At 40.7% G+C, this 15,586-nt stretch overlaps 1 protein-coding gene across 1 annotated transcript in view; it reads left to right on the top strand.

Annotated features, from left to right (window-relative positions):
* Nucleotides 1-11,925, top strand: part of ULK2 (unc-51 like autophagy activating kinase 2) — a 711,692-nt gene extending 699,767 nt beyond the window's left edge. Inside the window, exon 28 of the mRNA XM_044054320.1 lies at nucleotides 9,420-11,925. Coding sequence (XP_043910255.1) covers nucleotides 9,420-9,484 — 65 coding nt within the window. The 3' untranslated portion in view covers nucleotides 9,485-11,925. The remainder of the gene's footprint in view (nucleotides 1-9,419) is intronic.
* Nucleotides 11,926-15,586: the final 3,661 nt, after the last annotated feature.

The raw sequence follows: 15,586 nt of genomic DNA, 5'->3' as shown, positions 1-15,586 counted from the left end.
TCCATAATGATATGTTTCTTGCCCTTACTAATGAGGCTGGTCAGGCTTATGGGTCTGTAATTCCCCAGGTCTGTTGCTAGGCCACCTCTGTGGAGGGTAATAACTGTAACTGTTATCCAATCTGCAGTAACAAAGCCTGTGGTTAGGCTATGATTGAAAAGGGTACTTACTGGTGATGCTAGTTCATGTTTAGCCTGTTTAGAAGATGGCCTGGGATGTCATCTGGTCCCATAGAGGCTGTGTTCTTTGCCTTGAACAGGGCTTTAAGGACCTGCTCTTTAGATATGTAAGGTGGCAGTGAAGTTTGAGAGAGGGTTTGTTGTAAGTTAGGAGGGGATAATGGAGTGAAATTTTCGCCAAACTTATCTGTTAGTAGGTTTTCTATCGCTGTGGGGTCAGTGTGTGGTGATACCATTGGCTACCAGTTCTGCACACGCTTGGGTCCTACCCCTTAGGTTGCATACATAGCTGTAAAAGGCCTCATGGTTATCCTTGGCAGTATTTGCTAGGTTTCTCTCAAAGGTGCTCTTGGAGGATTTGGCAAGCTGTCATTTGCCTGTTAAGGCTGAGGAGGGTGCTTTTCCATTCTTGGGTCCTTGTCTTTGTTTTCTTGGACAGCAGCTTTTTGTATTTATTGTAAAGTTTGTTGATGCTAGAAGTCAATCATGGCAGCTTGATTTTACTTGGGGGTCTGCTTTGATTCTGTCTGGTACAGCCGAGTTTATACACTTATGCAAGTGAGTGTACAGGGCTTTAGTGTAAGCTTCAGCGTAGTTACCACTTTCATCTTGGGGTGAGGCTTTGAATGCATTTATACCTTCACCTAGTAGAATATAGTTTGCCGTGGTGAAGTTTTTTAGTCTGATTTCACCCTTTGAGTTCTTGTGTTAGTGTCAGTTTGAAGGTGACTGATTTGTGGTCAGTTTTACCTAATGAGGGTCCAACAGTTGTAGCAGTGCATCTGTTTGACATGTTGGTGAGGACCAGATCCAGAATGTTTGTTCCTCGTGTCGGGGTATGGACAGTTTGCTCCAGGGCATTTGAATTCACAAATTCAAGGAACTTTTGTGCTAGTGAGTCTGGGCTAGAGTAGGTTTCCCAGTTGACGGTAGGATAATTGAAATCCCCCATAACCAATGTGTTTGGTAAAATTTGGATTGTCTTCAGTTTGATTAAGTAGGCTTCATGGATGTCAAGACCCATGGAGGGGGATCTATAACTGACTAGGACTTTTACCCACCATTACCTGGACCTGGCGTGACTCTGTGGAGTTGTCCAGTCTAACTAGATGTGAGGCGAATTTATAAAAAATAATTTACAGTCATACTTGGTTATGTTGCCAATACATGTAACTCCATATGATTTGCAGAAGGAGTCAGTACTGGGCACATTGTGGGTGCTGCAAAGAGCACTTCTGGGTAACATTAAAGATTGAAACAATACTGATTTCATGAACTTTAATCATACTTTGACTTAAGAATGGGGTTCATTCCCATCATGGTATTAGAAAACCAACAGACTTTGAGAAGTAAAAAAAGTGAAAGTTTGCTTTTTGTGTTCAGTTTCTTGAAAATCTTAATAAGTAGCTTATATAGACACCGAGGATAAGTTTCCATCCATCCATCCATCCACTGCAGCTGAGTTCCACTTGATGCCTGCAGTGACTGTATGAACATCTGCTACCATCCACAGTTTACTAGGCAAGTAGGGAGTGGAAGAAGATTTCCACACCTTTCTTCCGTATCATGCACACACTGCATGTATACATGTAGGCAGTTTAGATTCACCAGTCCATCTGCCACATGTTTTTGCAATGTGGGGGAAACCTGAAATACCTGGAGCAGACCCACATGAACACATGTAGGACATGCAGACTCTGCACAGAAAGCAAAACAGCTAGGAACCAAACCAGAGAACCTCCTGCTGGGAGGCAGCAGTGCTACTCACTTTGCAACCTTGGAGCCCATGATAAGGTTAGCACTTTTTTGTTTAAAATATAGATCACTGAGTACTGTGAAGCATAGTACTGCTTTAAAATAAATGTGTCATGCACCCACTCACACAGCTGTAGTTGTATTCTTAAACTTGTTGGCTTTTGAGTTGCCAACCCCTACTATATATCTGATTTTGGGCACTCCTCCCAGTCCCATCTCATCAGCTCATTCTACTGAGTACAGAGAGATTGTTTGGGAAGGCCCACATCCTTAGTTTCTTAACCTCGAATAATCTTCTGTTTCTTCCCTTCCCACTTAACTTAAAACAAAAAAATAAATAAATATGGAAAAAAAAATGCACTTTATTTGGGTGATGTTACGATATTTGTTTCTTCCTACTTTATTATTTTATTTTGCTTTTGCTGCTTGTTCTTGAAAGTGTTCAGTTGCATTTATTACTACTTAGTAGCCTGATTAAAGTGTAGCTGTTATTGTAAGCCTCTTAGTTTTGGCTTAAGCACTTGGGCTTCAGGCCAGTTGTTTTACATTAAGAAGGTTTGTAATCTGCACTCTTGTGGCAGGAGAGGCAGCTTACATCCTTCTAAGTTGGGAATTGCTGGTTGAAGGCTTGGTGTGTTTGTTATTCTAAAAATGTATTAGTTCTGGTTTAAGCACATGGGCTACAGGCCAGTTATTTTACATTAAAAATGTTTGTGGTCTACACTCTTGTGGGAGGAGAGGGTAGCCTCTGCACTTCTGAGCTGGGAGTTGCTGGTTGAAGGCTTATTGTGCCTGCTTACTTGAACTGTTTTTTTTTTCCTGAAATTGTTGCACTTTTTTCTGTAGCCTTGGTACACTGCTGGTGCTCCATCAGTGAGTTCTCACGATTGTCCCTCACTGACAGGTGATACATTCAGCGAAGCTCTTGAGGTACCAACACATATCCTACCCACCAGCCCTTCATGTTTTATGTCCACTTCTCCTGTCCTCTACTTTACTTGGTCCTTCTTGTCCCCTCTCTGTTTTCTGACCACATCATACCTAATTTGTTTGTGTCTTTCGGCTTTTCCCAGTTAGGGGTCGCCACAGCGGAACTCTGGTCCTCTAATGATTGGTAGTGGATTTTTACTTACCGGGCTACCAGCCCTGACGCACAACCTTCAACGAAGGCATGCCCCATTCACGTATGCCTCCACACAGAAGACGCTCTAGCTGAGAATCGAACAGGACAACGTCTTGCTATGAGGCGACAACGCTACCGCAGCACCACCACCGCAGTACACCACATCATACCTAATAATACTTAGCCTTATGGACAGACAATTTCTCACAGTTTCTCCAGCCAGCCTGGTCAACATGGGCATCCTGAGGCAATGTAGCAATAGCTTCATGTACACTGACAACCCACTTCTTCTAGTCCACACAAATTCCTTATGTGAGAAATGCAGCTATATCAAGAACCTGGAATCTAGGCTTTCTCCCTCACTAATCAGTTCATCTGATACTAAGCAGGTTGTCAGCATGCACACCTCACCTCCTGCACCTACCAAACCAACAACACATAAACCTACATATGTGGAGGTCCTTACTAGAAGCTTACCTAAATATCAGAGACATCCCAAACACAAACACAAGCATGAGTCACATAATACATCTTCTGCAGAACATAGTACACATAATATATCACACACCAGTGTCTCACCATTCAAGCCCCTAAGGCATAACACAAAAACAAATGTCTTAGTCATAGACGACTCAGCTGTGAGACACACAAATGTCCCTCTCACCAGGTTGGGTAAGGAAAAAGTCATGGTCAGCTGTATGTCAGGTGTCAGGATCCGCCACATCATACAAGCACTCAAGTCTCTAACAACAGACACTGTTATGACTCCATCACAGTCCATGTTAGTGTGAATGACTTAAGACATACCTCACTGGACTGTATGAAGAGAGACATGACTGAGCTCTCTGATTATGTGTGTCAGGCAGGTATGTCCCTAGGCTTAAGCAACATTTTACCTTTGCGTAGGATAATATCTCATTACAAACAAAAAATGATTAACTTGAACAATTGGCTTAGTTTCTGGTGCCATTCAAAGGGGATCCAGTATTTGTCAGCCTGGGATGACATGGTCAATAGACCTTCGTGCTTTGCCAGAGATGGTCTTCACCTGTCACCTCTTGGATTTCAGTTAGTGGCTAAGGCTGTTGCCACCCCATAGAGACTTTTTAAGGCAATGTCACAAGAACAAAATTCTCAACATAAAAATACTCTCTAAAAACAACCGGAAAGTTATGGTGCTAAACCCTAGGAATCTAAACTAGAAACTGCACTCACTGGAAGCAGTCCTCACCTTGGAAGATGTTGACATTTGTGTAGTCACTGAGATCTGGTTTAAGGCTGAGGAGAGCACCCCAGCTGTACCAGGTTACATTTCTTTCCACACATTCAGACCATAAACTGAAGGCATGAAAACTAAAGGAGGTGGTGTATCAATATTCATTAAAGATAAATACACCTCTAGATTGGTTAAACAGCACAATTCCCTTGAATTACTTCAGGTGCAATTGACATTAAGTAAGACCCCTCTTCAGGTCATTGCCAGCAATAGGAACCCCTCCATAAACAAAGACATCCAGTCAGCCTACTTGGATCTACTAGAGTCAATGAAGATGCAACCAAACACCATAGTTTTAGGTGACTTTAATTACCCATCCATTGACTGGGTAAATTATGTGTGTTCTAACATACTTGCCCAAAGGTTCCTGGACTTCATTAACTCCATTGCTCTGTACCAGCTGGTTGACACATTCACAGTGTGGTCAAGCATCCTGGATCTGGTGCTCACCAACATGAGGGACTGCTGCACCACCCCCCAGTGTGTGGCCATCCCTGGTGAGATCCGACCACAAATCAGGCTCGCTAGAAGTAACTGTAACACATGATCCCCCTTAGCAACAACTAGACTAGAAAATTTCTCCAAGGCCAATTACAGCCTCTTACTTGACAGCATAAATAGCTTCATAGCCCCTCCCCCCACTGATGGAACAGATACCTTTGATAAATTATATATCAATGCTTTACAAAGACATGCATCTGGAGTGTTTCTCCGTGGGCCTCTGATGAAAATTGGCTTCATTCCAAGTCAGACTTTCCTGGTAAACAAATGTTAAATAAATGGTTTATATGAACACCTGTACAATTGTATTGACTCTGCTGTACCTGATAGAACCAAAACAAGATCTTCAAGGAAAAGCAAACCTGTCTGGTGGACAGCTGCCAGCAATAGGTTATACAATAGGAGAAAGAAATTGGTGTCTAAGAGTAGGAAGGAACGGACTCAAAACTGGAAACACTCCTTCCTCAACTTAAACAAGCAAATAAGACTCCTAGTAAAGTCCTCCAAAGCTAACTACGAAACCAAATTAGCTTCCCTAACTAAGGATACCCACAAGGCATTCATTAGTTACATCCGTAACCTCAAAGGCAAGGCCCAGATTTGCGCTGATCACATAGTTAGTGGTAGTACATATACAGAACTTGTGGATATAGCAAACCTACGGGCTGACAGGTTCAGTGAAAACGTCACTCCCCTGTCCCCACCTCATATACCCCAAAGCATCCCTAACACCTGTCTCCCACCTAGTATCTTCAAAGAGCAGATCTTAAATGCCCTCTCCAAGGCCAAAAACACAGCCTGTATGGGACCAGACAACATCCCGGGCTGTGTTCTACATGGGTTAAAACAGGAATTAGCATCACCATTGGGCACACTTTTCAATCACAGCCTAAGCACTGGCTTCATCCTAGCGGAATGGAAAACAGCTACCGTCCTCCCTTTGCACAAAGGGGATGCATCAACAGACCCCTGGAACTATAGATGCATTAGCCTGACCAACCTTATCTGCAAGGCTATGGAACAAATCATCATGGACCTTATTAACAAAGATATAGGAAATTTCCAAACGCTCAACCCCACCCAGTTTGGCTTTGTCAAGAGGAGATCATGCCTGTTAAACTTGCATATCTGTGCATACAGCCTACCTAGACATAGCCAAGGCCTTTGACACAATCCCCCACTCAGGCATCATTGATAAACTCACCCAGCTGAGTATCAACCCATATATTGTTGGGTGGGTTGCAAACTGGCTCACTGATAGAACTCTTACAGTCAAAATAGGGGGCTCCACCTCCTCCAGCAGACCTGCAACCAGTGATGTCCCACAGGGATTAGTTCTGAAGACCCCTTCTGTTCGGAATCTACTTCTCTGAAGTACAGGCTAAAAGTAAAGGACTGTGGCTGACAAAGTTTGCTGATGACTGCAAACTGGAAGCAATCATTGAAACCCCTAGTGATGTCAACATCCTGCAAAAAGGTCTTACACAGACTAATAACTGGTGCCAAAGTCATGATCTTAAACTTAATGCAAAAAAATGCATTATCATTCCCTTTGGTAAGGGTGATGTTCCTGCAGACTACCACTTCAATAGCAATACCCTAAGCACACAGTCAGTGGTGAGAGATCTGTGCACACAGGTTGACAGCAACCTTAACTTCAATCACCATGTCTCCACAGTGGTAAGAAGTGCATTTTATATTGCTTGTCTCATAAGTAAGAGCATTGCCTCCAGAAAAAGAGAGGTTATAACCCCACTGTATTCTTCCCTCATCAGGCCAATAATAGAGTACAATGCTCCCTTTGGTATGTTCCTTTCCAAACACCTGCAGCAATTGGAGAGACCACAAAGGTTCCTTAAAAAGAAAATTCAGGGTCTTCAAGATTTGTCTTGTGCGGACAGACAGAAAGCTGAAAAAATCTGAAAAACCTTACTCATGTGTCATACAGACTGCTTAGAGGTGACCCGTGCCTTGCATGTAGAGCTTTAATGGAAATGCTGCACATTCGCAAGTCAAATGGTAAAGGACCTTAACCTTGTATGTGGCATTAACAGAACTTGCTGAAGAGACAGATATGTCTCAGAGGTCACCGTACCCTGGAATAAGCTTCCTATTCATGTTAAACAAAGCCCCTTATTGGCCCTATTTTAGTGTAATATGGACTATTGCCTGTGTAACTGAAGATTAACCCCAGGGGTTCCACCTGTGTCCCTCTTGGACAGGGGCAGTAGGTGCTGATTTTAGTGTCTGCTTGAATCAGACACCCTTGGGAACACGGGTTGAACTTGGGTAGGTTTGTAAGGGCCCTGGGGCAGTTAACCTAGTAACCTCCTGTGATCTTATGCATTGTGTCATGCTTGATCTTAATGTGTGGGTCCTATGTGTAGTACTGTTAAATACCTTGTTTTTTTTTGTTGTTGTTCCCTTTGCCCCCAGTGCCAGTCAGTCTTTAGCCCTCTCCTAAGGTGAGAGTCAACTGGGAATAGCAATCATTCAGGCAGCCATCAGGGCAGTTTGAGATATTCTGTTTTATGACCTAACTTCTGCACCCACTTGATGAAGCACCAGAAAGGTGTGTGAAGTGGGCTAACTGCTAATGATGTCCCCTCATTTCTGCAGGGACATTCCCTTCCACATATCCATGTCATTTTTTCTTAAAGCACAAGCAGTCTCTCTGATTTCCCCCATGGAGATCACACCACCCAATGTGCCCCCATATGCGTGCTACGCTTCTCACCCCCACTGCACCATGTCCCTTTACTCCTCCAGCTCTTTACACCAGGTTTATTACCTTGCTCCTGGTGGATGGTACATCTTTAAGCCATCTCTCCATCTGGAAATTGAAAATTGATAATGCTACATGTAGGTTTATAGGTGTTTACCAGGCTAACAACAATGAGGACCTTTTTAAGCCTAGCCATGCATCCCAAATCTCTGACAAGTTCTGGTACACTTGTTAGGTGTAAGCAGGGGCTTGGGAGGTGAAACTTTTACAAGGAAGGGCCTGGGAGTTGAACCATTTACAGGCTGCCTGTGTCCATTAGAGACAGAATTTCCTGCTCCCCACCCAGTTGTCCAAGTTACACTTGAATTGGGTTAGGGAGGAACTCTGCTTAACGTGGAAGGAGGACCTGTTCCAGAGAAGGGGTAGACCTTTGATACATACCTGTCTGTCCAGCAGATCCTATTTATATCACAGGCAAGGTTTATGTATTTCGATCAAGTAATTAATGTGCTGTTTGTTTTGCAGATATGCAGGAGGTCTATTAGAGTGGGATCTGACAATGCCTTGTAAGCCAGGCATAGATCTCCCCTCAACACCCTATAGGAGACAGAGTATAGGGATAGGGCCTTGAGGTGGTCTGCACAGGAGATGTTACTTTAGTGAGGAACCTTTGTGGATGTTTCAGTTGTTGGCTGTGCCTAAATAGGTATGTACCATTGGGGGAATTGTACTCGATAGGTCTGATAAATACTGAATACAGTGGAACAATGACTTCCTTGGGCCTAGATGCCATACCTTTGTTTATACGTTGCGCAACATAGATTGATTTCCTCACTACTATAGACACAAGATGGTGAAAGGCTAGATTACTGTTTGTGTGTGTCCCTCAAGTCCCTGACTACTGCATCAACTCTTAGGGGTCTGTTGTCAATGTGATAGTTACCAGGGATGGATGACTTCCTGAAGAATACTGTTGTGCATTTCTTGGTATTTAGTTTTAGTCCATGGCTCTGGTACCAGTTGTTTGTCTGTGTCAGCCCTTCTTGGAGAACATTTGTGTCAGTGGGTGATTCAATGACAGCTCCTAAATTTAGTCATCCAGGGGACATTGACATTGGCCTTGACTTCAGAGAAGTAAATGCCAAAAAGGAGTGGTCCCAGGACTGATCCCTGAGGGACTTTGCGTTTGACTGGCCTCTTTGTAGAGGTGGTCTCCCCAATTCTAACTTCCTGGGCCCTGTGAGCCAGCTGGCTGTCCACTGGGTGACACAAGGGCTTGTACCTAATATCTTATGTTTGTAAACAGTGCCTGAGTGGGGTATTGTGTCAGATGCCTTTGCCAGTCAAGGTAGGCAGTGTGAACCATTTAGCCCCCATCCGTTGCTTTGGTGACCTTCTCAAAGAAGTCCACCAGGTTGAGTAGGCATGACCTGCCCGTGATGAAACCAAATTGGGTTGGGTCCAGTGTCTGGAGCTTTCCTATGTCATTAGTGTAGCCACTGATATTCTCTGCAATGGGCTAGCCATTTGTGTCATGTAATGTTCGTGTCTACTTATAATGCCAGAAGGAGCAGAATAAATTATATGGAAAAACAGGTAGGAATATCAAAAATATTTTTCAGAAGCAGTATTATAATTTCAGTAACAAGGCAAGCATGCAAACAAAAATATTGAAACTCTTTTGCACTAGCTTTAAATCTTTTATGTGAAGAGCTCCAAAATGTCTTGTTTTGTGAAAGTCTGTAGCCAGGCTACTCCAAGAATGCAGCACATGTGTATTGCATTTCATTGCTATTTTCACTAAAAGTCTGTCTTCATGTTTTGTACCTGTGTGACATCCATGTTCTTTACAATTTTCAGACAAAAGCAGTGTCAAGCGAAGACTGGCAGCACTGTATGGCACTGTGACCGTGTACAATCCGTAATGTGTCCAACAAGGACCAAGATGGTCAAGCAGGGGACCACATAATCAGCACGTTGCATACCCTTTCTACACTTTCAATGAGTCAGTCCCGCATACAGTTTTAAAGTTTCAGAAAGTAACTGAAGGATCTTATAGTTTTTATTTTTATTTTAAATGTGATTACCAAAGAAGCAGCGTTTGACTCTTGAAGTAGAGAAATGGCACTTCCAGAAGCACCTATCTGTTTTGATAGATATGTATATAGTTATATATGTTTTGTCTGCCTCATAGAGGCAGAAACATAATCTTCCTGATAGCTTTATGTTTGTCAATAATTGTTATCACTGGGACACTAAAATGTGTTAAAATTTATTTATATGTTAAATTACTGAAAAATGGGGACTTTGATGCATTTTCATACGGTATATTAAACAGTGTTCAAGAAGCGAGGAGAATTAATGAACTGTACCTGCATTTTCAAAGATAAAATAACAACTAGCACTGTCTAAAAAAAAAAAAAGCATGTAACGGTCTTCAGCAGTGAAGTTGGAAGTTTTACTTGGATCTTTGAAAAAGCTAAAATGGACATGCAGAGCCTGATCTGGCCAGCAAAAACAAGCACTTTATCTTGAAAAATATGGAAGCCTACAGGAGACAAACTATTGCAAAAAAATACATGGAGGATCAAGAAGCACTTGAGATGGTCACTTAAAGGCCTGGATATTGAAGTGGCTATGATGTTAAGCATTCTCCTTGTGAGCCACTTCATTTTTGCACTAAATGAACACTTTTTGGACTAGGTCAGCTTTGCCAGTTACAGTGAAGCAACAGGCACTAACTTAAAAGTGACTGAGGATGGTAAAATAATTTCATTGCATATCAAAAGCACATTTTCTTTGCATTATGAGTAAAATTATTGAAGGCTTTTAAGGTACATTTGTAGCAAAATAATACATTTTTATGCAAGTTTTTTTCATCTGACACTTGTCCCAGTACTTGATAAATTTACTGTAGGAGCAGTCTGTAAAAAAACTGTGCATTACTAATAGTTTCTTACTGTATATTTGGGTACCCAGTGTATTTTGTGCATGTGTGGCCTGTAGTTTAATGCCTGTTATTTCGCAAAGTTCAGTACTTAGCACTTCATGCTTATTGACATTTACTTAGACAGTATTTGAATATAATGTTAAAAACATGGATAGAAACTTGCGGTATAGATTGAAAGAAAAGAAAAAAAGAATGATGTAATATTTGTGATAGCTTTGTTTACAACATATTTGGTCTGTCCGGTTGTTTCTTTTAGTACACGAGAACTGTTCTTATGTATAAAATCTATCACTAGGAATTCTTGCCAGGCCTCGATCACATTGAAAGTGTATTTTGTTTTTTATGATCAGATAGATGTTCTTGTTTTAATATTTTGAATCACTCCCCGCCCCTCCCCCGCAAAAAAAAAAAAAACTCCCATTACTGTCCACTTACATATTGCACTGCAACACCAGCAGAGATGTACATGTAGAATGCAGTTTTTTTTTTTTTTTTATCTTCATTGCAGGTTACCATATATACCTTCATGTATTTCTGTGCCACCTGAATGTTTTACACAGGCAGTCTCTGCCCTGACATATAGGAGGAATTTTTAGATTGCTGCTCCATTTTCATCGATTCCTTCCTCTGTGTGTCAGCTTGTGTCCTCCAACTGGAGGAGAGACATTTCTTGGCTGTTTAGGCCACTTTTTACTTCTGACTTCATGATGTGACTTTCAGTTTTCCTCAGGTGCAATTCAACCAGCATATGAGGTGATTCAGTACATCAGCCTCAGAAGGACAGTTAGCCCAAAAATTAACTTGCCCGTAATTTAAATTTCCAGTGGTTTAGAACGCTTTGGAACCATTTTTATACCAGGCATGCTGAAATTTGATTTTTTTTCCTCTAGGCAAGTTCTCTGTTGATCTGGGACTGTGATATGTTTCATTAATTTGATACTTCTGAATAATGTAACCAGATTTATGAATATGGCATTTGTTATTTCTCCTCAGCATGTTCAGCTGCTATACGAGGTAAACAAAAAAAAAAAAAAAAAAAACAGAACCACAGTTTAAGATATGTGGACTGTAAAATGTTTTGCTTTCCTTTATCATTGTTCTGTTGGTGTAGAAAAAAACGCTACTTTCCACCTTGTTTTCAAAATACTGTAAATTCCATCTTATTTTATCTGTATGAAATTCCAGCAGTTAATTAAAAATATTTGGAATTTTTTTTATTTATATAATATTTGTACTCATGTCTTTTAATACCAGTGTTTCTACCTCTCTTGGGTTTGAAGTTGCATGCATTATTTATAGTTATGAAACAGTGTTTTTTTTTTTTTTTTTTTGAAATGGTATGTTACCACCTTTTTACTACACCTTGTATAATTGTACAATGAAAGAAAATAAACCTGTTCTAGATATAAAGTTGAACAGCGACCTGTCATATTACTTATTAAGAATAACAGCTGGAGTAGGTTTTACTTCCCCTGTAGCCACTTAAAATTCTTAACTTTTGACGTGTTGCCTTCAGATTATTTTTGATTTAAAAAATTCTTCATATGATAATTCAGATGATTACAGTCCTCCTTATTAAAAGTATGTTTCACAGTAAAAACATTCCATTAAGTAAGACATCTTAGTGATATTTTATCTGTCTTAGTAAAACAACGCAAACTGACAATTAAGTGGCCCAGATGAGAGGATCCTGGTGAAGAGGGTACTGTTGACAGATTGACAGGTGGTGCGCATGATGCCATAGAAGTCCCACACTGCTCTGAGTTTGGTCACCGTTTTCAAATAGGACATTGCCCAGGACCTCAGCTGAGGTGGCCAGGCAGCAGCTGTGACTTTGTACAGAGAGCTGTTAAAAGTAATGTAGCTCATGCTAATGCCATTGGAGCAGGTCTGAGTAGCAGCCTGTGTGCTGGAAGGTCACTTGATGACGGTGGAACAGCTGACCTACTGTGCTTTAGGAGGAGGATGAGGGGGAATATGAGAAAAATTATCCTGCAGTAGCTCACTCCCTAAGAAAAGACGGGGCTTAGCTCAGGTGGAGTACACACCCAGTTTGTTGGGTGGAGGTGATGACAGGTGTGCATTTGGCATACACATTGGAATAAGTGTGGTTACCTTCTTGACATGGCTGCGTAAGCTAAAGTTTGATACATTAGTGATCAACACTCAGAAGTATTGTCACTAAGTGTCAAACTGACAGTCAAACTTGACCCCCCCCCCCCACCACCTGCTTCTTAAATATACTATTTCTAAAATCATTGCATCTCCAAGAAAAGTGATTGTCAGCGATACGGCAATCTCAATCTTTGAAGAAAAAGAAAATCTTACATTTCTAATTGTATTTTAGAGTGACAATCACAATTTAATCACAGCTAAACCTTGTTCCTGCATAATGCATTTTCTGGCATTTAAAGGAAAATGTTGGGCAAAAGCATGAAAATCTCTCCATCCCATGTCTAACAGCCAGATGACCATGTGATCCTTGATTTTTATTTTCCTTCCTGGACAGCACTGGGGACCCCCCCCCCCAACTTAAGTTGTACAGTGATAATGGAGAACACTGGACCATGCATAATTCATGTTCAAGAATAAAAATGCCTGTGTTACTGCCAACAATATCACACTTGTGGAGCTTTTTTTAAGCCACTTAAATAGTTACTAGAACATCAGGATGCATATTATGAACATTAAGAAGTACGAAATTGTAATGTCTGTCATTATTTTCCAGAAAAACAAAATTTTCACTATGGACAGGGCAAAAATAGGATGCAAAATCATGGATGTTAAAAGTTAATCGAACAGATTTTGCATCAATCCACATTTTCTAAACTATGAAGTAATAATGCCTGACATTGACTAAGTGTAATTTTCAGTGGTTTACCAGAAATCAAACATTTTATGAAGGAAAAGGCAAAATGTGAGGCAAAATCAAGATTATTTTGCAAAATCTCACAGCCATAGAAATGTTATTTTAGCATTTCAAATGAAGGATCGCTTGGCATTTGCTACTGATTTTTTTAAGTTGTTTGCTGGGATTTTGTCTGACATAACATTTTATCAAGTATTGTTTGTGATAAGGTTTAGAATGTAACAGCAACAGCAAGCAGCTGTCAAACTACGCTAATGCAGTAACATTCTAAGCAGTATACAAACATGCTACTGCAGTCCAGTGCTTTCTATTATCACCAGTAGTTCACCTCATCCAAGTGGATACTTGGGGACTAAGATTTATGGAGTGGAGTCTGTAAGCAGAGATCACAGATGTGGCATGATGCCATCTGGAATAATGGGAGCCAGAGGTGTTTTAAAATGAAGTAATGCACTTAAGAGGAAGAAACACTAGAAAAAAATGCAAGTTGAAGGGAGTAATAGTAATAGTTATGCTAGAAGAAGAGAACTGGGAAGTTATTACATCCTGGTTATGTCACTTGGCAGTGGATGAAGAAAGCAGAGCACTAAGTGAACATGTTACTGGGATGTACTGTCAAGGTGTAGATTCCATGGATGCAGAGTCATTCTTATATTTTGTAGAACACTGATGAGGCTTAGTGTGGAATAGGGTCTTCAATTCCTGGTACTTTACCTCATGAGAGACAGCATACTAATGGAGCAGACCACGTGATAATTACAGTTCTAGCTAAGACCAGATAGGTTAGCCTTTGGGATACTATGATGGCAGTAGGCATACACAGACACGCACTCACACTGATGGAATGGAGGAGGAGACTACAATGTGGACAGCTGGGGTAAGCTGGAGGTATCAACTGAAAAAGACGTACGTGGTGAAGGACATGAGTACTTCATGGAAAAAAGCAGACTCAAGCTATACAAGAAGGTGTTTTACTTGGAGAAGGTGCTGGTGCCAAGGAATATGTTACCCAACTGGATGCATCTCTTGAAAAAATGTGGTTGAAATATCAGGGGAGAGGCAAAAAGAAATGGAGGGCTAGGAAAGGTGTAGCTGCAGCAGTCAATTGTACCTCTTGTATTTTTTTGTCAAGTCATTATAATAATGGTCAAACAAAATCATCATGACATGGGAAATACATTAGGTTTCATGTTATTACCTTCATTTACCTTCAGTTATATTTGAACACACAAGCAAGTATGTAGATAAAGTTCCATGATGTTTAATGTTTTTTTTATTTCTTTGTTGTGCAGATAGCCCACAAAACAAGTTGTACTTCTATACCCTTGTCTCATAATTGTCTTGCTTCATCCCATGCACCTGTACATTTTGGGGTATGATTAATCTGTGTGAAGTAGAATTTTTCAAGAATAACTTGAAAAATATCCCTTCCAGCTGCTATTTTATGTTCCCTTGCCCCTCCCTATATATTTTTTTCTAGTCGGCTGCTTTGTTGAAAGTTTAAGTAAAACACAACAAAGTCTGACAGCATCTACATACATACTGCATTTGTCATATCATTCTGGCGGTTTGCCTCTTAAAACAAAATAGACAAAGCAACATTAGTTTAATAATCTTGATTATACAAGAGGCACAACCCAGAGACAGAGTTTACTTTAGCAAAAATTGGATTATTCTTTGCCCATAACTGTTAATGTAATCTAAGTGCTCATTCTTCCCCTTCATCTCTCCATTTTAAAATAAAATGCCCAGTCATTCCATCCCTGTTTTAGAAGCCCACCTCTTCTGCCACTCCCTATTAGCTGTTCCTCAACACTTCTATTTCTTCTGATGTAACTTGCTTGGAGTAATCTTTAATCCTTCCCTTTCTAACTTCTCCAAGTCTGTTATTACCTGAAACATTTCCGTAGTTGGTTCTAGTGCAGACTTTGACTTTCTACGTATCCCTTTTTTGCTACCATTAACACTAGTGCTGCTATTGCTTTCATATGAATTACTACTTTGACCCCTTCATACCAATTTACGTAGAAGCTTACTGTCATTAACTCCCAGTTAGGTCGTAAAATAATTTGCATCATCTTCTGCAACTCCTTCTTATAGTGTTCAGATTTTCTACAGTCTCATAATATCTGGGCCCATTCTCCCTTTATTTTGTCTTCACATCGCCAGAAGTTTAAGCTAGCATTGGAGAACATCTTCAGTAACCTA

The sequence above is a fragment of the Protopterus annectens genome, chromosome 13.part0 (genome assembly GCF_019279795.1).
Source record: "Protopterus annectens isolate FY-2018-M chromosome 13.part0, PAN1.0, whole genome shotgun sequence".
Classification (NCBI taxonomy): domain Eukaryota; kingdom Metazoa; phylum Chordata; order Ceratodontiformes; family Protopteridae; genus Protopterus; species Protopterus annectens.
Note: the sequence above shows the minus strand (reverse complement) of the source record. Positions and strands in the feature narration are given on the sequence as shown.